This window comes from Sander lucioperca, chromosome 2, assembly GCF_008315115.2.
Source record: "Sander lucioperca isolate FBNREF2018 chromosome 2, SLUC_FBN_1.2, whole genome shotgun sequence".
NCBI lineage: Eukaryota > Metazoa > Chordata > Actinopteri > Perciformes > Percidae > Sander > Sander lucioperca.
The window spans coordinates 43,178,024-43,202,876 of NC_050174.1; the positions used below are offsets into that span (position 1 = coordinate 43,178,024).

Below are 24,853 nucleotides of genomic sequence, written 5' to 3' on the forward strand. Positions count from 1 at the left end.
AAGTTACATATTGTACCTTTAATATTAGTTTCACGTGCACTGGGCAACAGCGACCAATAGGTTGCGCTGCAGGGGCTAACGACTGATGTCACTTCCGGTTTTCCGGGTGAAGAAGAGCTAACGACACATGATGAAACAACATGCCACTTTATCTGGTCGTTTAACTAACGCTAATGTTGTTTAAGAAAGAAAAGTTATATTTTAAAAGTAGTTTTCCTAGGGTACTTCATCCCCACATTCTCGATTCAGACCTCGGTTTGTCGGAAACGTTGGTATGGAAATGTTAACTTATAGAAATGTGATTAGTTAGCTGAACTTGGCTAGCTAACGTTAGCTAGAACACGTATAATGTTGACCGTTTGCTCATGATGATTTTGGTATCATTGGACTTCAATCACGCTGTCAAACCGGATAGCTAACGTTAATTAACTGACGTGTGCTTTTATTATATTAAGTCATTTCAAACAAGTTATGTGAAACGTTTTAGGGCTTGTCTGTATGAACTTAATCCCACTAGCTAGGTTTGTGTAGTTGTTGGGAGTCTTGAACAGAGACAACCTCACATCTAACTTAGCTCCCTTCAAAGCTGGCAATTAACGTTAGCTACATGAGCTTTGCTCGTTGCCAAAAGTACATTCCTGTTAGACGTTTTATGAGTAGTATTGTTCAACTCTTAAATTCAGCATGCCTCAAAAACATATTAGTCCACTAATGCTACCGTGTAGTACAAGTTACTTACTTGCTTCTTAAATATTGTATGTTGTAACTTAGCTAGTTGGCGAGTTGGTCGAAATGTCCAGTTGCAATCAGCTCTGTGCAGCAGTGCATTATGGGTATCCATTAACAACATATTTAAAAATCAAGTTAATTTAGTAGGCAAATGGCATTCTTAGTATACTGAATGTTGTCATTTTTCCAGCTGCATAATCAAAACCTGTTTAGAATCACATAGTGGTGTGGATTTGGGACACTATTTTTACCGTTACCCAGTATCAAAAAGTAGTCTTAATGCCAGATTTTCTGTATCTTTTGTGTTCCCTTTATTGGAAAATAATGTATTTGTGTAATAAGGGCTTTTCTATAGCACAGACAGACATATTAAACTATAGAGAGATTTTGTATTCCAGGGACACCTTTTTACTAAAATAAAAGTGTAAGATCGCTTACAACAAGTGAATGATAATGAAAGAGAAAAAGTAATTGACACTAAAACCTGTGGGTCAGCTGTACTAAAGCATCTGACACAATAATATTGTTATCCTTTTGAAAAAAACTTCCTCCAACAGTTGAGATGCCTGTCCTGTGCAGTAACTGTGTTGACAAGCGTGCTGTGCTGAAACGTCCAAAAACGGGTCATTCGCTGTGCAAGGAGTGCTTTTTCTGGGCCTTTGAGGAGGAGGTGCATCAGACGATCGTGGCAGCACAGCTGTTCAACCCTGGGGAAATAGTAGGAATTGCTGCCTCGGGTGGAAAGGACTCCACAGTGCTCGCACATGTAATGAAGCTTCTAAATGAGCGCTACAACTATGGCCTTGAACTTATGCTTCTCTCGGTGGATGAGGGAATCTCTGGTTACCGAGATGACTCCTTGGAGACAGTAAAGAGGAATCAGCAACAGTATGAGCTGCCGCTGAAGATTGTGTCGTATGAGGAGCTGTATGGCTGGACTATGGATGCTATAGTGAAGCAGGTGGGACTGAAAAATAACTGCACCTTCTGTGGAGTGTTCAGAAGGCAGGCATTAGACAGAGGAGCCATCATGCTGAAAGTGGACAAGATATGTACAGGTAACTCCAAATAACATCATTTTAAAATGTGAATGCAAAAGTTTTGAAATTGGACTGAGCACACTTGGCCTCAATGTCAAAGAATAAGTGTTTTGTTAGAATATGTTACAATGGCTAGATGTGTTTGTTTTTTTTCACAGGTCACAATGCTGACGACGTGGCGGAGACAGTTTTGATGAACGTCTTGCGAGGTGACATAGCACGTCTGCGCCGCTGCACTGCCATTTCCACAGCCAGCGAAGGCGAAGGGGTCGTGCCGCGCTGCAAGCCCCTCAAATACGCGTATGAGAAAGAGATTGTTCTCTACGCTTACTTTAAGAAGTTGGACTACTTTTCCACTGAATGTATCTACTCTCCCAATGCTTATCGTGGCCATGCGAGGACCTTTTTAAAGGACCTGGAGAGCGTAAGGCCTAGCTCCATAATGGATATCATCCACTCAGGGGAGAACCTGTCTGTGCGGGAGGGGGTGAAGATGCCTGTGCAGGGAACCTGCAACCGCTGTGGCTACATCTCCAGCCAGGCTCTGTGCAAGTCATGTGTGCTGCTGGAGGGGCTGAACCGAGGTCTGCCGAAGCTGGGCATCGGCAAACACCACCGCCTGCATGGCAAAATCCTCTCCCAGCAGCCCCTTACTGAGAAGGAGGAGAGGAAGCTGAAATCAGCAGACTTTTGACAATTATTATCCTCTGTTTTATTTGACATAAGACTGAATATCTATATTAGCATTTTAGAATAAACCACATTTGTTGTCTTTTACATAAGAAAAGACTAGTCTAATAAGTATGTTATTTGTTTTAATTTGGCATCAATTTAATATGTATTGAAAGTTGGCATGGAACCTTCACAGCATAGAAAGTCCATTCACTGCTGTTTTACAGCTGATAACCAGGAATCACTGAGATACACATACTTTCCAATGGTTTTATATATATATATATATATATATATATATATATATGGAATCTCTCACTGATGGCATATTTTATTTTATGCTACTTATGTTCCAATGCGAAAATCTCTGGGGAGGATATGATGACAGTTGTCACATTCCAAGGTGTTTTATAAACTAATTTAATAAATGCATTGTCCAGTATCCTTTTTGTTTCTTCTTGATTCGGATGAGCAAGATGCAGTAGTTATTAATCCTAATGAAATGTATCAGTTGAGGCTTAGAAACCAGTGAAAAACCCACTCATTGTGTGAATACTTTGTTATCAAGAACAAATTATGAAAATATCCTTGAAGTTCGTCACTTTAACTACAGTCGCATTACTTTAAAGTTAGTTTCGCATTGCCAAACCTATCTCCACAGCGCTACAGCTGGCTGATGAACTGTGACACTTTGTGTAATTCCATCTTCTGGCCGCTAGATGTCGGTCATCACTGATCCTCAGTCAGAGCGCGCGCTCTGGTAAAGTACACATGCACATATTGCAGCGCGTTCACGAGATCAATCCTGACCAACTTCCAAGGCAGCAGTGGTGAAGTTTGGAGAGGAAAATTCAGACTTCGTAAACAGTTGAGAAGCTCACCAAACATAACACTGACACAGGCCAAAGCCAGGCAGCCACTATGGACGATTTAGGTAAGTTATGAAGTTGTTTATAAAACGCTCTGTTTTCCTACAGCCCTCAGTGAGGAACGAATAGCAGGGTGGAGGAGTTAACGTTACGACGAGATTTAATGTTGAAAAGACAGTTTCTGGGTCACATTAATCTGGAAATGCTAACTGTTTTCTGACAAATGTTACAGTACTGTGTGGCTGAGTGATTGTATGGCACATTTTGCCCACTTTGATTTATATAACGTTAAGCATCGTAGTAACTTAGCGGCTGGACATCGTTAACGTTAGCCTTCACCACCACCACCTCCTTTTAAACTCTCCCTCTCTGTATTAACGTTAATGTCTGATAATAACACGCTATCCTGCACTTTTAAAGAAACTACTTTTTGTCAATATATGTGCCAGAGGGAGGAGATATTTGGCTGACATTTTGACACCGAGCTCCAACATTACCTCCTCAACTTTTGCCCCCCAGGCTATTCATTCCAGCTTTGAAGTGGTGGAGTCAACAGGCCTCCCCATTTAGACTGCTCCGTACAGCACAATGTGAGCTCAACCCTGGCTTGGCTGGCTTTTAATGCATCTCCAGTTTGATGGAGCAGACTTAACTGCTCGTGATACTTAATTACTGACCATACAATCTAGCCTTAATACAAGACACAAAGATGCGATTAGGACAAATAGAAAAACTGCAAATTGTACTGTATGTGAACTACTGTATGTGATCACTGATCAGACATGTGGGAACCATATGTTTAATTAAAAAACAAACACCCCAAAGAGAACCTCAACATCTCATTTTGCTATGGCAAAGGTAGTGTCAACACACCATTCTACAGGAGGTGAAACAGTAGTAGTAATTGGTAGGTTCCTGACCCAGGATTTATATATTAGATTGGTGTAGCTGTCCACGTATCATAGACCTTGCTGGGGATTCAAAACCCTCATGCTCTGCCCTCATGTTTTATTGATTAATTATTGTACATTGACATTTAGAGTTGCAAATCATGTGGTAAAAAGGCATAAACTAACTTTTGTGTCTACCCGCAAGTGCAAAATTCACTGCCAAATTCATTATTACTACACAACAGTCAGAATTTTAGGACCCATAGTGATGTTTGGTTATTTGCCAAAATTGCTGTTAGAATAGATAATTTCCCCAAGAATATTAATATTCAGGTGTTCATTTTACATTACCTACTGTTGATGCTAAAGTCAATTTGCCATGATTTCTTAGGTGTTTTAGAGGCATTGTCATTTGACATTCATTTTTTTTACGATATCTTTATTAGATTTTTGTTTTATAAAAAAGACAAGAACAAATAACAGCAGAGAAGTGTGTAAAATGGTACAGAAGTGTACAAACATACTCCGCCAGAACATATTTTTCACACTATACACACTTGCTCCATACAACCGTATCAGGCCTTTTCATTAAGTTGAATTATTTTGCTCTATAAAACATTTAGTCTACAAAAAAAATCTGAAACTAGTGAAAAATGGCCATCACAAACTGTGAAACCCCAAAGTGACGTCTTCAAATAGCTAGTTTTGCACGACTAATGGTTGAATACACAAAGATATTTAACTCGCAGTGATACAGTATATTCTGAGAAAAGCAGCAAATCCTCACATTTGAGTGACATTTTTTCTTACATAATCGATGATCAAAATTGTTGACGATTATTTTTCTGTAAATCGATTAATCACCTAATCCTTCAGCACTACTGCCTTTTATCTGCCCTATATCCAATACTAATAATGACAATCGGTGACTGACTGTGTGTGTCTCTCCATGCAGTCTTCAACTCCATCTATATTTTTGTGCCTCATTAACCAGTCACCTCTTCAGTTCATTGGCCGTTGACCTTTTGCACTGAACCTCTGAACTTCGAACTCTGGTTGTTATAGTTTTTACCAGCTGGTCAGTTTGCTATATTTGCTTATTCAGAATAAATTCCCTGTATTAAGCCTCTGTCAGTTACCTGTAGGGATGCTCCCATTGTAGGCATTTAGTGAATTGTTTAAGTGGAGAGACGATGGGTCTTATTTTGAGTTTGGCCCGATCTGAGAATACCTCCAGGGCACATTAGATGCTCTGGCTGCCATGGGCCACTGAAAGGGTTGATTGTTGTTTGAGAGGGAGCCTGCAGTCTCACTGAAGCAGCGTGGACAGCAGGCTGAAGGAGGGGGCGAGGCTGCTGAGGAATGTCGAACATCACTCTGTGACAGGGGTCCAAGGCCAAATACTCTCTGGGTCATGACTCACCTCCTACCACTACTCTCAGCCCCGTACGTGCTGCCACCAGAGGGAGGGCTGTCGGTCCTTGAAATGGGTCTTCTGGTAATTGCAGACACTTATAGATTGTTTAAAAAAGGTCTTGAGCTTTAAGGTCTGGTAGCCTGACGATCACAGAACCGTGAAGTTAAATTGCTTACTGTTACGATTTTAAACTTTTTTTTTATCCACATCATGTGGCAAACCCCTCCCATATCCTCCCTAAATATGCAATAACCACGACCAATTTTTTAAATGTTTGTAAATACTTAATGACTGTGATTTGCTGTACTTCCAGTAAGCCCCCAGCTAACAAGCCCCCACAGGCCCTTGTCTTGAGGCCCATTTATGACTGACAGGTCTACATGGAGCTGTTTGGAAACCTGATCAGACTCCACTCTTTCCGTCTTCTTCTTGTGTATATTGATTAGCCCACGTTGCTAAACACTCGAGGAAGGGAATTCCCTCAGCATAGTGCGAGCACTCTTCCAGGCTGTCCCTTTGAGTCAGAAGTTTCCACAGGATTGCTCTGATCAGTCTTTTACAGTCCAGACCAGGTGGCAGCCAGGCCCGAGCCTCACTGTCGTTACTGATGTGTTCAAAGGGACCAGTCCTCACCCAGATATGTCCTTTAGACCACGTGTTACACACTGTCCTTTGGCCTTTGTCCTGCTTCTGTGTTTCACGTTTGTGGAGTATGAAGCTAAGCTTCGCTCTCTGTGAATTCCTCAGGATTGCGTGAGATTCAGGCAGACTGACCTCACTGGGCTGAGCAGGCCCTACTCTATGTCTGCAGGTTAACAGTGAAGAAATTGGATTGGTACAGACATGCATTATGCTGGAGGGTCATCATGACTAAAGTGAAAATAACATGCATGATAGACTTTCCTTTTGGTTGTAAATTCCCACTAAATTGGCTGTTTGTGGATTACCAATAAATCAAATCAAGGGCTGGATTACTGACACGGCAAAGTGGCCAAGGCCCCCCCCAAAACTCAGGTTCACTGTGTGGCCATTTGATTAATTTCATGCACTATCAAAGCTCTGTCTTGCAGAGGGGCTCATTTAAAAATATGGTTGTAGTACCTTAAATATTTTAGTTGCTGTTATACTTACATAGTGCATTTTCTCGTGTAATTGTGTGTTAAACCCTAACCCAACAACACGGTTTAGTCAGCATTAGTATATTTATTTGAGACACCGTGTGAGTCTTGCTTGAATCACTCAACACCGGAAACATTGTTGTTAACACTTAATATCACACTGTGTCCTATACAGACGAGAATGTAGCTAGTAACAGTCACACTTGCTGACTTTGTAACGCCAACATGCAGAAATAGTCATCTGTACTGTATGTAAATTGAGTCATGTAAGCTGCTGAGGAAAAACTTCTTCTCTTTTTTTTACTTTCAGTTGAGCATCTAAAACACTGAAGAGGAACCAGACAGAATTGTGCGCTCTAGTGTGCAGTCATAATAATACATTTATTTATAAAGCGCTTTCAAATCAAAGTGCTGTACAGAGCATAGAAAATACAGTTTAAAAACATTTCTAATGACTAAAATAAATACACACTCGGACTCTCAGAAAAACATACAAAGAAATTAGGCCTCATACACAACAGTAAACAGATGGGTCTTTAGCTTTGCTTTAGCCAATTAACATACTCATTGTTTATTCCTGTAATCACCTGATAAGAAAAACAGCAGAAAACAGGTACTGTTTATCGCTTAAATGCAGACAGGCTTCAAAACAATGTGAGACACTCTGCTCTATTTTGAACGCACACTATTTTGAGGGCCCGTGTGTATACGTGAGGCAGCTATGTGGGCTGAAACTGACAGAAGCACCTACTAAACATGCCTTTTGTACACACATAGCAGCCTTGTTAGATTTCCTGTAATAGCATCAGTTGATCACCCTTCAGAGGAAGTTCCTTATTCTCCAGGCAGGAGTAAAAGTTGGCTGTTGTAGAAGCAGCGTGGTCTTAAATGTTTACAGCGTTTGCACAGCATACCAAAAGATTTTAGGTCTTAAGTGCTTTCTGTGTCCCGGTGTGTGGGCAGCACAGAGTTAGTGTTACCAGACTAGCTTTCATCACCCTATGAGAGCTGCAAGGTTAGCCGTGGTTAACCAGTGGGCTCGCCTACTCAGCTACAGGGAAGCTCCTGACTGTAAATCAGCCTTGTTCCCGAGCTCCACACCCATCCTGTTCTGGATCTGGGGAAGAGAGAGCTACATGGCTGACCTCATCGCTTAGGCAACAGACCCTGCCCCACATCCTGAGGAAACAGAGGAGAAAAACAATGAGCAAAGTCAGTGCTGAAGGCCAGCGAGCACTAGTAGAGTGGGCAGCTGTGGGCCTCCAGTGTGTACATCGGCTGCCAGAACAGTGTTTTCCCTATTAAATGCTGTTGTACCACATCGGTGCTTCAACAGTCGCAGCGTCTTTCACTCTCGCTTCCTCTTTTCATGCTGTTTCCCCACCTTCCCTGTTCCCTGGCCTTGTAACTTGGCTCAGAGAGCAGTGCTGATTATTTTCTGGGTCTGGGTAATGTAGTTGGAATCCGAGTCCCTGCTGGATTCTTGGAGCATTACTCAAGCTGGGGACACCCATGGGCATGTTTGAAGACAGGGGAGCTTGATGTCTGTAAACAGGGCAGGAAATCTCACTTTTATTTTTCTAAATACTAAAATTCTGCTGTTATACAGTTAATATTGTACCATTAATCTACACTTTTCTCCTCATGTCTTGCCACTAAGGCTTGTATCGAACCTCAATGCTTTATTGGTAATAACTGAAAAGTGTTCGTAGCACTGAGAATTGAAAAACTGTAAAGTACCAAAAGCCAGCATTAAAAGCTCGCTCAGCGTTTTGGTATCCGAATCTCACTAAGGTAACTAACTAACAAAGGCATCTAATCGGCAGTAGTTTAGAAAATGATACCAAGTAGAACAGAGATGATGAGTTGATCATTTAATTGATCATCACAAGAATCTGATTAATTGTTGTAAGTCATTTTTTTTAAAATTTTATTTAAAGCAAACATGCCTAACTTTCTTTGGTCCTAGCTTCTCAAATGTTAATGTTTGCTTGTTTTCTTAGTCTTAAGATATTAAATGTCTTTGGGTTTTGAAATGTTGGTCGGACAAACACGCAATTTGAATATGTCAACTTTGGCTTCAGGAAAGTGTGATGTGCATATTCTACTATTTTCTGACATTCTAAGGACCAAATACAGTCGGGAAAATAATCGACAGGTTGGTCGATGATGACAATAATTCTTTGTTGCAGTCCTATTTGTTACTAGCCTGAGTGGGTGGCGTAGACTGACTTCATTCACTGTTTAAATCCATCAGGATTTTGCTGATGGCTGTTTGTACTGCTCTTCTATAGGATGGCTACTGGTTTGGAGCATGGCTTGGTGTTTTCGGTCAATGTTTGAAGGACATGACGGCCTTTCTTTAAAGGCGCTGACACACCGACCCGATTATTGGCCGTCGGACAGTCTGGCGAGGTCAGTGACTCGAGTCTGTTCGTCGTGTTCGGTGCCGTCGTCAGTCAGAGGAGCCGTCGGCCTTCATTTGGGCCGATTTGACTTGTTGAATCGGAAGGCGGGCAGTCGGATTCAATGGCCAATCTGATTGGTGGAGCGCTAACCTGGAAATGACGAGCGGGATGAGCGTGACTAACGGCTCTCAAAATCTGACAAATCTTTTAAACTGACCTTTGTCGATCTGAAATGAAGACCGATTCAGCAACTGCATGGCCTATTTCTCGCTTCAGATGTTTTCCCAAACACGTTTCGGTGAACTATCTTCGTAAAATATAAGATTGTATCTCACGCACGCGCAGAACGTACGCTCGAGTCGGCGTCGCTTCGGTGTGTTCCGAGGCACTTTTTTGACCAACTCGGGGGAGGCGGTCAGTCCGACTGCCTTTTCTGCCGAAGGTCGGCCGTCGGGTTGGTGTGTCAGAGCCTTAAGGGTCTTCCTCATCCTACCCAATTACACTCTTTATACACAAAAGCCTACTCACTGGCATGCAGTCTTCACACATGCATCGCCAGAATGTGTCCTCAGTGACTGGGTGTTACATCAGTCTTTAGACTTTCCCCTGTCATCTGATTTACTGGTCTGTAGGGAAGTGCTTTTATTTTGGTCCAGCGTTCTCTTAAGGGGCGTGTCATCTCTCGGATATGGGGCTTCTTGGCAGAGTATTTTTAGGTATGTTTATTTTGAAGTAATCACCCTAAGATGCTTCTGTCTTTCGGATGGTATGCTATTACACTCATTCATCCTTTGTCTGTATGGGCCTGCGTGTCCTACTGTAAAAACACTGTAAACTGTAAGGCTTAACATTTATTTGAAAATGTCTCTCTTGGTCCATCGTTTAATCTGTTTGCTGTTGGTCCATATTATCGCATTCACTCTCATTCTCTGTTAGTCCGTCCCTGGATTCTCCCCTGCCTCCCCTGCCTGTCTCACTGGCATGTCACCCTCCACCCCCTCTCCCTGGCCCCTGTCTGTCTTGTTTGATATAAATATCGTGTTGGGGTGGCCTGATGGGGTAGAGTTTCGGTGTGGGGCTGTGGCCAGTTCTACTCTTTTGCTCCCTGGCTATAAACAGGTGAGCTGTGGACCCTGGTAGGCCATCACCATTGCCCACATGTTAATAGAAAAGATTAAACAGCCCTGGTTACCCCCCCCCTCCCTCCCTCCTTCCTGCCTGCACTGTACACCACACTCTGTGGGAAATGGGCAGTAAAAACATTGACATCTCCCTTATCCTGGAATTCAAAGCATGCTGTAGTTAGTGGAATGGGTCTTGTAATTGTCAACACATTATTTTCATTTTATGGACTGACAGATGGGGTTTTGTAATCACGCACATTCCTCACCGGTTCTCTACCTAAAATCCTGCGGTATTGGAGGAATGTGTGTTGTGCTTAAGCAGATTTTATTACAAAGCATCATTTTGTTTCCAGTTAGGACAGGTTGCACGTTAAATGAGGTTTCCCTGGATTAGACTGTACCCGTCCCAGAGCCACCTTCCCCGTGTCCCCGCCAGATTGCTTTCTTTCTCAGAAGCGGACAGAGGAATGTGTGGAATTCCCCATGCACCTTCGCTCCCATCTGATAAACACTGCAGGACTGTGGCAGGGCCTTGGGTGGGGGGGTGCAAAGGCAGGACTGTACATGTACCCACTGCCACAAAAATGTGTACACTATCCACATAACTTGAGAGTTGTTTGTTGAACGTAATGAAGATTAGTTACCACAGTGTGGCCACAGATGGTTCCCCCTGACAGAGGGAGCCTCTGTTATATTGTTTGACAGACGTTTGATGAATTCATCTTGCATTATTAGTCCCAGTCATATCCTTTTTGATGACAGCTTTATTCCTCCAGACCTTGCACAATGGACCATTGAGTCAGGATGATGTTAGAGCAGAATTGGACTTTGTCCATTGTGGCTACTACCCCCTGTCTGAAATGGAAAAGATTAGCCTGTTACTTGGCTTACAGTGGACGTTTGCATTCTTAATGATTCTAACTCTTAATGGACCAAAGTTGTCTGAGACTGACGAAGGCTTGTTGTCCGTCCTCGTGCCATGCAGACTCAATGCTGCCCTCTTCAGGGGAAAGGAGGGACGCAAGACAATTTCAGTAGCATCTTTATCTTAATCTTTATGCTTTTATGACCTGCATTAAATCAAATCACAGTGATGCACTCGTAGAAAGCTACAAAAGGATGTGACTGGGAAATTTTGGATTTATAAATGATACTTTTCTGACGCTAAATTTAAACTGTTAAACTGTGGTAAATTTAAACTGTGCTACAGGTCTTTTCTAATGCCCCGTTTTGATCTTTATTTATCCTGATACAGAAATTGCTTAATCTATGCTGGCGCATCTCACACTGTGGTTATAGTGCCATCCGTATTAGGGCTGCAACTAACAATCATTTTTATTATCGACAAATCTGCTGATTATGTTCTGTGCTATTTTAATGTTTTTAAAAAAAAGGGGAAAAATCACACATTTTTCACAATTTCCCAAAGCTCAACATGACACTTAAAATCACTTGTTTTGTCCTAACATCTGTCTAAAACCCAAAGATATCTAGTTTACTATCATGTATGTGTATTCATACGTGTAAGGACAACTCCTGATCCGCCTTCAAATCAGGGACCCTGAGAATGAAGGGCTGAAAGCAACACATAGACGCTTTCACTGGGACTGTCCAATTTTGGAACATAGTGTAGCTGTGTTTCCCAGCAAAGGAGTCAATACAGGCATAATCAGGACTGGGTATCGGAAAGAAAAAACCCAGTACCAAGTAGTATCGAAACAAACAGTACCTGCGTTAGAAAAAAGAGATCATTTGCAATGTTTTGCTTGCAGCCAATCACTGCAAGCGTTTTTCTTTTTTTAATGCAACATGTGATTGACCGACTAGCGAGCGAACAAGCCATACAGTCTGTGGTGTGGTGAAGTCGAGCGCTGTGTGTTTGATGGAGTTGGCAGTTCAGCGTGCCGAGATGCCACCGGTTAAGTATAGCTATACTAGCACATGCCTGTGGCGTCTGATAAAAAAATAAATCCAGAAGGATTATTTCAAATGAAGTACTTCATTGGTATCGGTATAACTTTAAGGGTACTGGTATCGTCATTTAAAAAAAAAAAAAAATTATACCCAGCCCAAGGCATAATGCATTAGACATTATAGTTTAAACAATGAAGCTAACTGTGATGATGTCCTCTGAGGAGAGCTACTCTTAAGAGTTGGCGGGCCTGTGCCTGAGTCACAGATGTGTAGTATCAGCATGTGGGAGAGGGGTATAATGAGTGCAGAGACACTTTTATAGTACAAGTTTCAAAAACTTGGCTCTCTACATGTGTTCTGGAAGACTTCAGGCAGTAGAGCTGTCCTCTCTGTCAAGGCCATGAAGAACGTCCTAGGAATACATTACCATAATTAGTTCGTCTTCAGGCCTTTACTTTTTTTTTTTTCTTCATTTGACAGCTTTTTAAGATGCAAAAGAAATGGTAATCTAAATCCTACACTGTATTTTCTATGACCCACCTTTGTCCCAAAACCAGCTGTGGTATTTGTCTATGCGGAGGCTTTGTTTTATGAGTGACAAAGTCAACTTCAGTAAGACCTTGTTCCGCATGTCAGCACCAGGTGCAGATTATTTTGAGATGGTCGTGATATTTCAGCACATTTGCACAGACATGGGCTACTCGCTGAGCTTACCGCCTTTAAATAGGCTAGTGCTCCCATGTGGTTTACGTCAAACTTCATGACTTTAACATTTAGCTTCTGGCCAGGATCTCCTTTTGGACTTACGTCTGATGAAGGGTGGGAGCAAAGACAAGTGAGCGTCTCCAGTTTATCACACTTTTCTGTTTTGTGTTAACTTATCCCAGCTCATCTGAGTTGAACGGACACACTTAAGTCACATGTTTATGATGAGACATGATTCTGATGTATGTACAGTTAGTTAAGTCAATTTGTAAATGCAGATTTGAGGGGGGAGATTAGAATGCACTAAATATTAGGTAGAAACCAGTGTTTGTAATTAAGATAAAGGCGCACTGAAAGGATTCCCTTATTGAAAGGAGATCCTCACCTCAAACCACTCCCCCCCCCCCCTCCAGTAGACTGGCAACATGTTATCACTCCTTGTTGCTCACACTATCTTTGTCTGTACTTCTGTCTGCTTCACACACATGACAAATACACACACACACACACACACATAATATCCTGCCTGGAAGATATTACAGATACAGCATTTGGAACCAATAATGTGAGTACAGATACTGGCTTATTCACTATTTTAAAAGTTACATTTTTGAATTCCGGAGGATCACTGGGAACGCTTTGTTGTTAGGACAAAGATATCCAGTCTATTCCAAGCCTGAGACAGCACCCGATTTAAAAAAAATATATATATATATATATATACACATGTTTCTTTTTTTTCTTTTTTTTTAATGGTCACTTGATTGTGGATGGTATGAAGGCAGTGTTCCATTTTTACTGGATGATTATTCATTGGTGTGCAGTCAGACTTGATCTAAGTCTCCGTGTACTACTCAGCTTCACCTTTTAAGTTTTAAGTAAAATGTTTACTTTTCTGCTGATTTACAGTAGGATTAATGTAACCTTGTGTGAAAGAATTGTGGAGTATTTGGATGTAGTAGGATAAAAAAATGGCTACAAGTAATCCATCATCACTAATATCCGTCTTCTGTTTTTTTGTTACTAAATATTTTTAAAAACATCAAGAATTTGCAGACTTCTGTCGTTTCTTGAACTAACGCCTAGTCAGGACAGTAAATTAACACTCTTTAGATAGATAGATAGATAGATAGATAGATAGATAGATAGATAGAATAAGAGAATAAAATATACAACATATTATTATACAGACAGATTTAAATTTAGAGAGACACTTTTTACTTAGGTAGATTGTATTTTTAGAAGCCGGACAGTTTTCGACCCTGCTTCTCGGGTGTTATGAGTTTAAAAGTGCAGTGATTCCTTGAAACAGACCGTAGCCATTCCAAGCCTCTGTAGTGTCACAGTGTGCAGCCGGTGTTTGCGGTCTATTCTGGACAGGCTGAGGATGGATGGATTGTGTGACGTAAGAGTCTATTTTGCTCCTGCGTTCCAGTGAACACTGTACCCCCTCAACCCTGGACCGGATTCAGAAACACTTTCTGTCTCTCTGCTTCTTTGTTCTTATTAGTCTGTCTTGTTAAGTTCACACCGTCTCCCATAAAACGGAGACTAATCAAAGACGTACATTACTCACAGAGGTATAAGACTGAAATGACAGATAAAGCTCATAGACAGTAGATTTTTGATAAATAATCTCCAGAAATGATTTAATGACTTAGTGGGTAAAGGTAAATAATAGAACAGCTAGAGCAGTCTGGTAAGTTCAGAAAATGACATCGCTTTACTGTAATGCAGCCTTTAAAACCAGGAAAAGACAACACTTACCATATTACGATATCCAAAATCCAAGACAATATCTAGTCTTATATCGCGATATCGATATTATAACATTGATATATTGCCCAGCCCTAATAGACAGCTAGCACTCATTGTCAGCAGGGTTGTATTTATAGGGGGAACTGATGGAAAAAAGTATGTTGGGGATTTCAGAGGGATATTTTATAAAGGCCTAATGGATTTAGGTATAAAGTTGGGCTCAGCAAGGTACGGTGCCGTGCTGTGATGGTGACAGGGTCTAACCTTTCCGTTGAATGATCTGTGCTGAAGAGAAAAGCTTTTTTTGGTGACAGGTTGGAATGAGAGATTGACTCAGACTCGCTGCCATTGTGTGTTGACAGCCTGACACCCCAGTCAGGAGTCGCCTTAGAGCACCCAACAACCCCAGTAAAGAAATGAATTGGTCTCCAGCCCAACCAAGTTTCACACAGTTCAGGAATTTGTCTCTGACCTGTTTGCTTTACGATGAACATTGTTATTTAAAGTTCTCATATTATGCTGTTTGGCTTTTTCCTTTATAGTTTTATATATTGTTTTTTTGCGCATGTTATAGGTTTACAAAGTGAAAAAGCCCAAAGTCCACCCCAAAGGGACTTACCGTCTCCAACAGAAAACACTGTTCACAAACTGCTCCAAACAGCTCTATTGTAGTCCAGCCTTTACTTCCGTGACGAACGTGCGTCACTTTGTAACACGTTATAATGCTCGCCTAGCTGCTAGCGTGGAACGTCCTCATACTCTGCTTCTGACTGGCTAGTAGTCCTTACCTAGCTACTGCGCATGTGCGACTCCCAACAAAGATGGAATAGAAGTGTGACGCCTCACTCTGTAGCTAAAACAGAGAGCTCAACACACAGGGTGAAAAGAGGAGCTGCAGCAATGTGTAGTACAACAAAAATATGGTGTTTTTTTTTTTTTTAAATTAAACCATGTAAACCTATTCAAGTACAACCTCTAAATACAATTATGAACCTGAAGATGAGCATAATATGAGCAAACAGCAAGACATGGACGAATTGCTCATACAAAGATTATATTTATTTATTTGATTTGGACCTAATGTATGTTTAATGTATGTTTTGTTTTTTTGGTAGGTACAAGATTTATTTTTAGGTGCACCTTGCAACAAAAATGCAATCAAACTTTACCAACAAATCTTTCAGACGCGTTGCTGGCGGACCTGGAATCTACTACGTCCCACATCTCAAAGCGACCGGTGTTCTTGCCGGAGGAGACCCCCTACTCCATCCCCACCGGAGGACACTCCTACCAGGATGTGTCCGTTCCACCTCCAGTCCCTCCTCCACCCTCAGCCGAGGCTCTGAACGGGTCACTGATAGACCAGCCGGACTCCCTCCACTCCTCTCAGCAGGTCGGTCTCTGTAGTGTGACCATGCATAACTCACAAGCTAATGTTTGATGGAGCCATTCGACAAACAGGTTTGTCACAAAGTGCTTTAAGAAGAAGCATGAAGTCAGGGTACAAAATTAACTTTTTTGTCCACCAGCCAAATGGCTAGTGAATGTTCAAATTCTACCAGCCACTCAATAGATTTGTTGGCTTGTGTGTTTGTTTGCCTGGTAGGTGGTGCTAATTTTGAACCCTGCATGAAGTACAAGGAAGTGACACAGCACAAATTTAGATTTGGTAGATATACAAAATAGCATGTATCATGTATGTCTGCGTGCTTGTGATTACAATCTCCGATATCGGATTAATGAGAAAAGCAATATGAGCAGGAATGTTTAGTCTTAACAGTTAACGGGGTCAGATTAAAAGCCAAATGAAAGTTGAGCACAGGTTTTCTCAGCATGTCTGACTGATGTGTCTTCTGCAGTCGTTAGGTTCCGCACAGAAGAGCTCATGGTCCAGGGACAGTAGCAGCTCCCCGTTGTCTCACATCGAAGAGGACCACGTCTACAGGTATCCTGTTGTGTGTGTGTGTGTGTGTGTGTGTGTGTGTGTGTGTGTGTGTGTGTGTGTGTGTGTAACGTTGAGCGTATCATCCGTCATTTTCTTTTACCTGTGGTTGTCTCTGTCTGTCTCCTCTTCAGTTTTCCAAACAAATCGAAGTCATCGGACTCGTCAACAGCAGCCATGACCTCCGCCATGGGCAGTAACCTCTCGGAGCTCGACCGGCTGCTGCTGGAACTCAACGCGGTGCAACAGAGCTCCCCTTCATTCCCCACTACAGGTACACACAAAGCCCTCAGCCTTATCAGTTCTGTTTGTGTTGAGCAGAGTTAGTTCAACTGTTGTGTGTCCACAGAGGAGGCCGCTCCACCCTTACCCTCCTGCAGCATCACCCATTACGAGAACGGCGGCTCCCCTGACATCATGGTGAGCCCCCCCCCTCAGGAGAAACCCAAGAGGAACGGAACGAGGCTGGATGAGGCCCGACCCACCGTGGAGAGTCTGCTGGACGAGCTGGAGGGCTCAGTGCCTTCACCCAGGTACACGCAGGCTCTCCACTGCAGCTGCTCGTTAACTTGGAATATTTGGGCGCCCGGATAGCTCGGTTGGTGGAGCGGGCGCCCATGTGTAGAAGTTTGCTCCTCCACGCAGTGGGCCCGAGTTCGACTCCGACATGCGGCCCTTTGCCGCATGCCGTTCCCCCTCTCTCTCCCCTTTCATGTCTTCAGCTGTCCTGTCAAATGACGGCCTAAAATGCCCCAAAAAAATCTTTAACTTGGCATATATTTGCAGCGTTTTCCCTAGGTTTGTGAAAGGCTTAAGTGCACGTATTTGGCGGGAGGTTTACGTTTTTCAATAAAAAAAAAAAAAAAGAAAGAAGCAATTTCACATAATTTTTTACCATATCTGTGTCTAAAATGTTGAAAAAGCTAGAGAAGATAATAATAAATAACACACAAAAAACTAAAACTTGCTAATGAAACCATGCTATGAACCAAGTAAAATCATTAGATCTGAGAAAAGTCATTTATAGTTACATTTATTCGACTTAGGTGGCGCACAAAACAGCTTGGTTGCTGCACCTAAGCCTTACAATGGTAGCAAAAACCCTGAAAAAGACGTCGGCTTTCATGACTCTCATTAGGATGAAACAGTAGGCTCGTTCGAGATGAGCCAGATCTGCGCAGAATCGATCACCGGCGATCGCCGCCCAATGCACGCCGGTTAGATTTGTGTCCGACTTGATCCCGACTTGCTCTGACGTCATGCACATGTGGGCAACGATAACCTCACGAGATCAAGGCGGCCGCAGTTTTTAGAGCCAGGCGCCGCAGTTGCTCTCCACCGACTGCAAGACCCAGGCGGACCCAGGGCAGGCTGGGAAACGCCGGCCTCTCAGCTAATCTAACAGCTGATTGGTTCAGAATCGACTCAACATGATGACGTTTTATATAAACTTTTTATTGATTTTGATTTGGAGGGATTTTAACTGCTATTCGTCTGATTTTAAAGGCTTATTCTGTACAGAACACCTGTTGTGTGGCTGTTATTTACGTTTAGAAGTCAGAGAGACTAAATCTGTTCAGATTACGGATCATCTACAGTGTGTTGTTAAAATTAAAATCAGCAACAGATCACATGTAGAGCATTTTAACAGCTACTCTGTCATAATAAAAACAACTGGAGACTGTAGGAGCTGATATATGGGTCTGATAACATTAAATCGGAATCGGACCACAGTGTTTCTGTCACTTCCTGTTCAGCCTGAAGGCTGCTGGAATCGGCTGGAAACTGTCCGACTTGACCGCGGCTTGTTGTCACCGCCCCCAGCTGCTGCCGCCTGCTCTCGTCCACTTTACAGGCGAGGCGCAGTTCATCTCGAACGAGCCTAATTAGAGGTGATCTTGAGAAAATTAGGCAGTAGATATTTTGAGTTCTGCTAGGCTGCAGCATTTAATTTCAAATCGTATTACACTTTGTATTTTCCAGTTCCTCCGCTCGCCACAGCGATTTGGACTCACCCTCTCAGCAGCAAGCCAGAATTTCAGCTTCCTGTGCCACCAGAGAGCTAGACGAGCTGATGGCCTCTTTGTCTGACTTCAAGGTACAACGCAGCATGCTCAACAAAACGCACACTTCTCCTTTCATATTCCTGATGATTTCGCTGTCCTCTTCCTCTGATCTTGCCTATGCTTCTCTGTCCTCTAGCCCAGTTCTTTGGGCTCTATGCTGGAGCCAGCAGGAGCGTCTTCCAGCTCTCCTCATCCTCCAGCCTCTTCCTCCATCGCCCCAGTGGCTTCTCCTTTCCTCTGTCTGTCCCACCCGTCTGCCCGTGCCTCTCCTCTTTTCTCTTTGCCTGCTGGTCTAGAGCTGCACATAGACGAGGATGGAGGAGACGGTGGCATGTCGATGCCCCATGCGAACCGTCGCTGTCCCCACAGTCCTATATCCTCCCTATCTGCCGCCAGTGACCTGGACCTGGACTCTATCGTGGATGTCTCTGCCACCATGCTGTCATCCCAAACCAAGTCTCTGCTAGTCCTCTCTCATGCCGCTTCCTCTAACTCCAGCCTCATGAGAAATAGCCCGAGTCCTTCCAACACCACCACCACCCCCTCACTTACCTCAGTTAACACCATCCTGGACCACAAGTCCCCGAGTCCATCTGTAGAACGGGTCTCACCCTCAAACACTGTCGGTAAACTCCCCTGCGCTCCTGAGCCTACGAGCACGGGGTCCGCTTCTTTTCACGACCTCGTTTTGCATTTCTCCTCTCCGCCTCCTTCTAAAAACCTCACCCCTCCTCTCTCGGCTCCAAAGACTCCTTCGCCCGTCCCTGTTGCTGCCTCTATATCTCCACCTTCTGCACACGCTTCCTCAAAAACCACCTCACCATCTCCGGTCTCTGTGTTGATGGTCCCCTCCCCGCCGGCCTTCGCTAGCCCCAGCAGACAGCTGTTGGAGTCGGCCCCCAGGGACCCAGCCCAGGGAGCCAGCCCCTTCACTGTGCAGCAAACCCCCGCGGTGGAGCCCTCTCTGGACGAGGCACTAGACAAGCTGCTAGCAATGAGTTTTGCGCAGAATCACTCCGAAGCGCACATGGAGGAACCCCAGCCGACGATGGCGGCCCAGTGTCTAGGCAGAGGAATGCCGGAGGTGCACGAGGAGCTCATCCTGCCTATGGACAGAAACAGCGTGCAGCCGGACACTTTCACCAGCACCACCAACACCATCACAGACGACTCGGTGGACGGAGGCACTGACGGGAACGGAGATTTAGACTGGGCTGACGAGGAGCTGTCCATGTCCTTCCACGACGGACTGGACGGCACCATGACGCCTTACACCGAGAGGCCGTACACAGATGGCAGCATGACCCCGCTGACAGAGGCCAGCTGGATGGATGAGTCCATGACCCCGTCTTCATGCCCCGGGACCCCTGACGTTGCCCTGGACCTGCCCATGCTGCAGACTCCCACCATGGAGAGAGTCTCTGCTTCCGGACATGTATGCATCTGCACTCCCGCTTGACACGACATGGGCTTGTTTTGCTCACATGGTTTTGTTCTTGCTTAAGAGACTTAACGCTTCTACAGTGGCTGGCCTCTGCTTTGAGGGTCCTCACTAGTATGATTTTTAACATCTTACCGCAGATAAGAGAGGATTTGTTTTGTTATCATTCAATGTTATCACTCAAATCTCGGTTAGCACTATCAAGAAGGGCTGAAACAATTAGACAAATAAGTCGATTGACTGACAATGAATCAACAATATGAAAGTTTGCTGCTTCTGTGTTTTTATATTATTTTAAGTTGAATATCTTTTGGGTTGTAGACTATTTGTAAAACACAGCAGGCTTTCAGTATTTACTCTTCTCATAGTCTACGTGGTTAATTGATTAATCAAGAAAAAGAAAATCTGACAATCACAAGACTGTAGTCCTACTGTCAAGCCTCATGAGGGGTGACGACAAGATGCCCTAATTTGACTGTCCAGTCGAGAATCAGATGTCCATTTAGCTGGGCAGAAACTAGACCGAACAAATAAGGATTGTATTTGAGAAAGTCTTTTTGAAAATACGTCGTCAGAGAGAAGCTAGTGGAATACAAGGTAGCTGAGAAAGGGAGATGCTTTCTGTAATCAAGAGTTTTTGCTTTGATACTGCACTCAGTACCAGTACTCAGCATGGCACAAAATCCTTCTTAACTGTTGCACCAGTTTTGGTGTGGAGGACCCTAATGCGACCAGCGTTGTGAAGTTGCTGTGGTTCATCATGGCTAGGGTTTTTGAGTTTTGAAAGCACCTGACATAAGCATGCTGCAAGAAGTGCATGAAGTGTGACTGTGAGCCCACTGACCACAGCATCCTGGCCTTTCCCTGGTTTAAAAAAAAATCCCAGTGTGTGCGACTCACCTTGCTGCCTCAGAGCTCTGCTGTGACTGCTTCAGCCAGGTGATGTTTGGTGTTGACGACGTATGATAAGATGCTCACCGTTCCCCCTTAGATCAAATCAGTGATTAGGCGCACTAAGGAGACTCCCAACGTGCACCCCATGTTCCGCGATGGCCACCTGCGCAGGAAGATGGGACCCATCATTGTGAACAAGAACACTTCTCAGGACCGCCTCATAGAGGAGCTTCAGGGAAAGTTCGGGATAGGCCGCTCAGAGCGGCGACGTAAACAGCCGGATGACTGGCTGACCGAGGGTGTCATCGTCACGTCCAAACCCCAGCGTTTCCGTCCCGACGGGGCCGGCAGTGAGGTCGACAAGGTTGGCTTCATTGTGCAGAAAACGGTGTTCCCAAATATTTCTTTTCCCAATCAATTCACCTACAGTTTTCTCCACACTTTGCTCTCTGTGTTCCCTTCCTTCTCTCTGTTTTTCTCGCCTCTTTTAGGTCATTATTCCCCCAGAGTCGCCTGTCCCTGTGAGGAAGGTGCTCCCGCCTGTCTCTCCCCCCGCCCCTCGTTGCCCTCCTATTATAGAAGAACCTAAGCGACTACTACCACTACGGCAGCCCCCTATCCCTATACCGCCACCGCCACCGCTCCCTCCACCTCCCTCCCCTCCTCCACAACCTCGGCACATCCAGGAAACCGCTCCACCTCGGCAGATTATAAAAGCCGCACCTCCACCAGCCCCAATTCAGGAACCTCCTTCCCCCAAACCAGAGCCCCCTCCTCCTGTTCTGAAAACCCCAACCCACCCTCCACCAGTGGAGCCAGTGACACCGCTTGCACCCAAAGTCCTGGTGTCAGTAGGCTGTCAAACAGAGTATGACCCAATCTTCCTTCCAATGCAGGCATGAACCCCCTGTCTCTTATTCCCTTCTTCTTTTTCACACTTTTTCATTTTTTAAATCTTTAGTAACCTCAAACTTGAATATTGCACATAGATTTTTGGTTACGTTTCTGTGTGTATTAGGCACACCTTCAACTGCTTTCATAATTGAACCATTTCAGATTATGGCCCAAGGGAAGGGCTGCGTTCCCGGTGGGCCTCCGACACAGGTCAACAAGCTGGACAACATGCTCGGGAGCCTGCAGTCGGACCTCAACAAACTGGGTGTGCAGACGGTAGCCAAAGGAGTTTGCGGAGCCTGCTGTAAACCAATTGTGGGACAGGTGAAATGCTTTTATTTTTTATTTTTAAGATAAAACATTTGTATACATAAATACACGATCAATCTAATCACTTTTTAGAGTGTTGCATACTAAATGCACAATCCACTTTTCTGTTTGTCCAGGTGGTGACTGCCATGGGCCGCACGTGGCACCCTGAGCACTTTGTGTGCACACACTGTCAGGAGGAGATCGGCTCTAGGAACTTCTTTGAGCGCGAAGGACAGCCGTACTGCGAGACGGATTACCACAACTTGTTCTCCCCACGGTGCTACTACTGCAACGGGCCCATATTGGATGTGAGCCACTGCTTTACGTAACATGGTCATGTCTGTTGTAGATTAGGCCGGTTACACGCTGGCTGCGTCGTGCGAGCTTGGCGTTTCTGTTGCGTGGCGGCTGCGTGGATTTTTCTGTGTCTTTACACACCAGAAACGTGTCTGACGTGGCGCTGCTGCTGCTAGCCTTGTCTGTACACGTTTCCCATTGATAAAATGAAATACCATGTTAAACATAGATATAGACTGATTTGATTACAGCAAAGACAACGTCGGCAGTATTGACGTCAAAATAGGCTACAGAATATTTCGTTCTGTATTGACAGGTGCAATAATATATAAATATATTACTTTTTTTTTTTTATTACATTTATATCTGCATTTATATCAAAACCTAGATACTTTCAAACATCAACATGTCATTTATTAATATGTATTTGTGTCAAAATGAAACGCTTCCAACACGCTTGCGTGTCGCGTGAAAAATAGCCGTCGGTCCTATTTCTAGCACGCACACGTTTTCGGCGCGACTCGAGCTGCGCCTGAGACGTGTGTGTCACGCAGGCAGTGTGTAAACTCTAACCTCTAACGGGAGCCGAAATATAAACGGACACGCCGCGCAGCTGACACGCTCGCGCGACGCATCCAGTGCGTAACCGGCCTTACAGTCAGCCAACCAATAAGCGTTGTCATTGTCTGTTCAGAAAGTTGTGACGGCGCTGGATAGGACATGGCATCCTGAACACTTCTTCTGCGCTCAGTGTGGATCCTTCTTTGGCCCAGAGGGTACTGTGATCCGTTGCATTGAATTATTACTATTCATTTTACATGTACAGTACACACATAGTACTATAAACACTAGTTTCTGTTTTGCATTTCGTTGTAATTGATTAAAAAAAAGAAATCTGTTTTCTGTTCCTACTAATGAAGGCTTTCATGAAAAGGATGGAAAAGCCTTTTGCAGGAAGGATTACTTTGACATGTTTGCACCAAAATGTGGCGGCTGTGCCAGAGCCATTCTGGAGAACTACATCTCAGCGCTGAACAGCCTTTGGCATCCCGAGTGTTTTGTTTGCAGGGTCTGTATCTTGCATTGCATTTGCGTTTTTTTTTTTTTTTTTTTATGCACCTGAGTTTAGAGTTTAGAATACTAGCATCTTCCTCTTGTCTTTGTTTACAGGAGTGCTTCACCCCGTTTGTGAATGGAAGTTTCTTTGAGCACGATGGGCAGCCCTACTGTGAAGTGCACTACCACGAGCGCCGCGGCTCCCTCTGCTCCGGCTGTCAGAAGCCCATCACGGGACGCTGTATCACCGCCATGTCCAAGAAGTTCCACCCGGAGCACTTTGTCTGTGCCTTCTGCCTGAAACAACTCAACAAAGGCACCTTTAAAGAACAAAACGACAAACCCTACTGCCACGGCTGCTTCGTCAAGCTGTTCAGTTAGGGAGTTAAGGGAGCGCGGTTAACAGTCATGGGTCAAGGCTTAAGAAGCGTCTAAAGCATCTTTAGCACAGGTAGGGCGGGGATGGGGTGAATTGTGTTTGTATCAATAGCAAAGAAGGTTGTCTGTATTCTGATGGTGACATTGAGTGTGTATGGATTAGGTATGTGCATGTGGTTGAAGCAGCATACGGGCTCTTCCAGAATGAAATACTTTTTAACTTGTCCTTCAGACATTTGGAAAAACAACATCCCCATTTTCAGACTGACGGCTATGCATTTTTGAAGCTCTTCTACGTTCTGAGTGGCCCAAGTGTGACTCAGAGATAGGGCTGGGCGATATGGAGAAAATCAAATATCACGATATTTTTGACTAAACACCTCGATATCGATACCGCAACGATATTGTAAGGTTGACAATTGGTGCTTTCACAAAATATCTTCCACATTTAGATTTTAGATAAATAACCATCATAATGTGGATATAATGACTAAGTGGTTAAAGGCAAATAATAGAGCAGCTTGAACAGTCTGGTAAATTCAGAAAATGACTTCCATCTTCAAATCACTTTACTGTAATGCAACCAGGAAAAGACTAAACTTACCATGTAACGATATTACAATTCTTCAAAATCTAAGACGATATCTAGTCTGATATCACGATATCGATATAATATTGAAATATTGCCCAGCCCATATCATCACCATATATCAGAGATACTCCAAAAGTGACATTACAAGGTTTTTTTTTTTTTTTTTTTTAATCAATACTGATATCCACAAAAGTAAGGTTTTATCTTAATCCCCTGAAATGTGTTGGATATTTTCAACAAAGAGCTGTCCTTTTTTTGTAACTTGCATAATTGTGTTTTCAACTCTTTTTAGTTTTTATTTCGTTAGATTGTGGTGAAACGTTACTGAACACTGTAG

The 24,853-nt window shown here is 43.7% G+C and overlaps 2 protein-coding genes across 4 annotated transcripts; both read left to right on the forward strand.

Annotated features, from left to right (window-relative positions):
• The first annotated feature begins 50 nt into the window (after positions 1 to 50).
• On the forward strand, positions 51 to 2,883 carry ctu1 (cytosolic thiouridylase subunit 1 homolog (S. pombe)). 2 transcript variants are annotated; one of them, XM_035998304.1, is made up of 3 exons: positions 51 to 263; positions 1,287 to 1,787; positions 1,928 to 2,883. In XM_035998304.1, exons 2-3 carry the CDS (start codon positions 1,292 to 1,294, stop codon positions 2,461 to 2,463), a joined length of 1,032 nt encoding a protein of 343 aa, XP_035854197.1. In that variant the 5' UTR covers positions 51 to 263; positions 1,287 to 1,291; the 3' UTR covers positions 2,464 to 2,883. The 2 variants fall into 2 exon arrangements, with proteins under 2 accessions (XP_035854197.1, XP_031156682.1); XM_031300822.2 differs by having other exon boundaries at positions 53 to 272; positions 1,928 to 2,546.
• A 281-nt stretch (positions 2,884 to 3,164) lies between these two features.
• Positions 3,165 to 24,165, forward strand: LOC116050611 (verprolin-like). 2 transcript variants are annotated; one of them, XM_031300821.2, is made up of 14 exons: positions 3,165 to 3,375; positions 15,829 to 16,037; positions 16,504 to 16,589; positions 16,721 to 16,860; positions 16,936 to 17,119; positions 18,570 to 18,684; positions 18,789 to 20,087; positions 21,085 to 21,351; positions 21,479 to 21,883; positions 22,044 to 22,205; positions 22,328 to 22,501; positions 23,185 to 23,266; positions 23,411 to 23,559; positions 23,661 to 24,165. In XM_031300821.2, exons 1-14 carry the CDS (start codon positions 3,363 to 3,365, stop codon positions 23,925 to 23,927), a joined length of 3,552 nt encoding a protein of 1,183 aa, XP_031156681.1. In that variant the 5' UTR covers positions 3,165 to 3,362; the 3' UTR covers positions 23,928 to 24,165. The 2 variants fall into 2 exon arrangements, with proteins under 2 accessions (XP_031156681.1, XP_035854195.1); XM_035998302.1 differs by lacking the exon at positions 3,165 to 3,375 and adding an exon at positions 13,334 to 13,451.
• The last annotated feature ends 688 nt before the right edge of the window (positions 24,166 to 24,853 follow it).

Bases quoted from the DNA above. Each gene is read 5' to 3' on its own strand.
- ctu1 (XM_035998304.1), top strand. From the start codon at position 1,292: ATGCCTGTCCTGTGCAGTAACTGTGTTGACAAGCGTGCTGTGCTGAAA. The intron at 1,788-1,927 runs GTAACTCCAAAT...TTTTTTTCACAG, and splicing joins AGTGGACAAGATATGTACAG to GTCACAATGCTGACGACGTG.
- LOC116050611 (XM_031300821.2), top strand. The intron at 16,861-16,935 runs GTACACACAAAG...GTGTGTCCACAG, and splicing joins CCCTTCATTCCCCACTACAG to AGGAGGCCGCTCCACCCTTA. The intron at 21,352-21,478 runs GTTGGCTTCATT...CGCCTCTTTTAG, and splicing joins CCGGCAGTGAGGTCGACAAG to GTCATTATTCCCCCAGAGTC.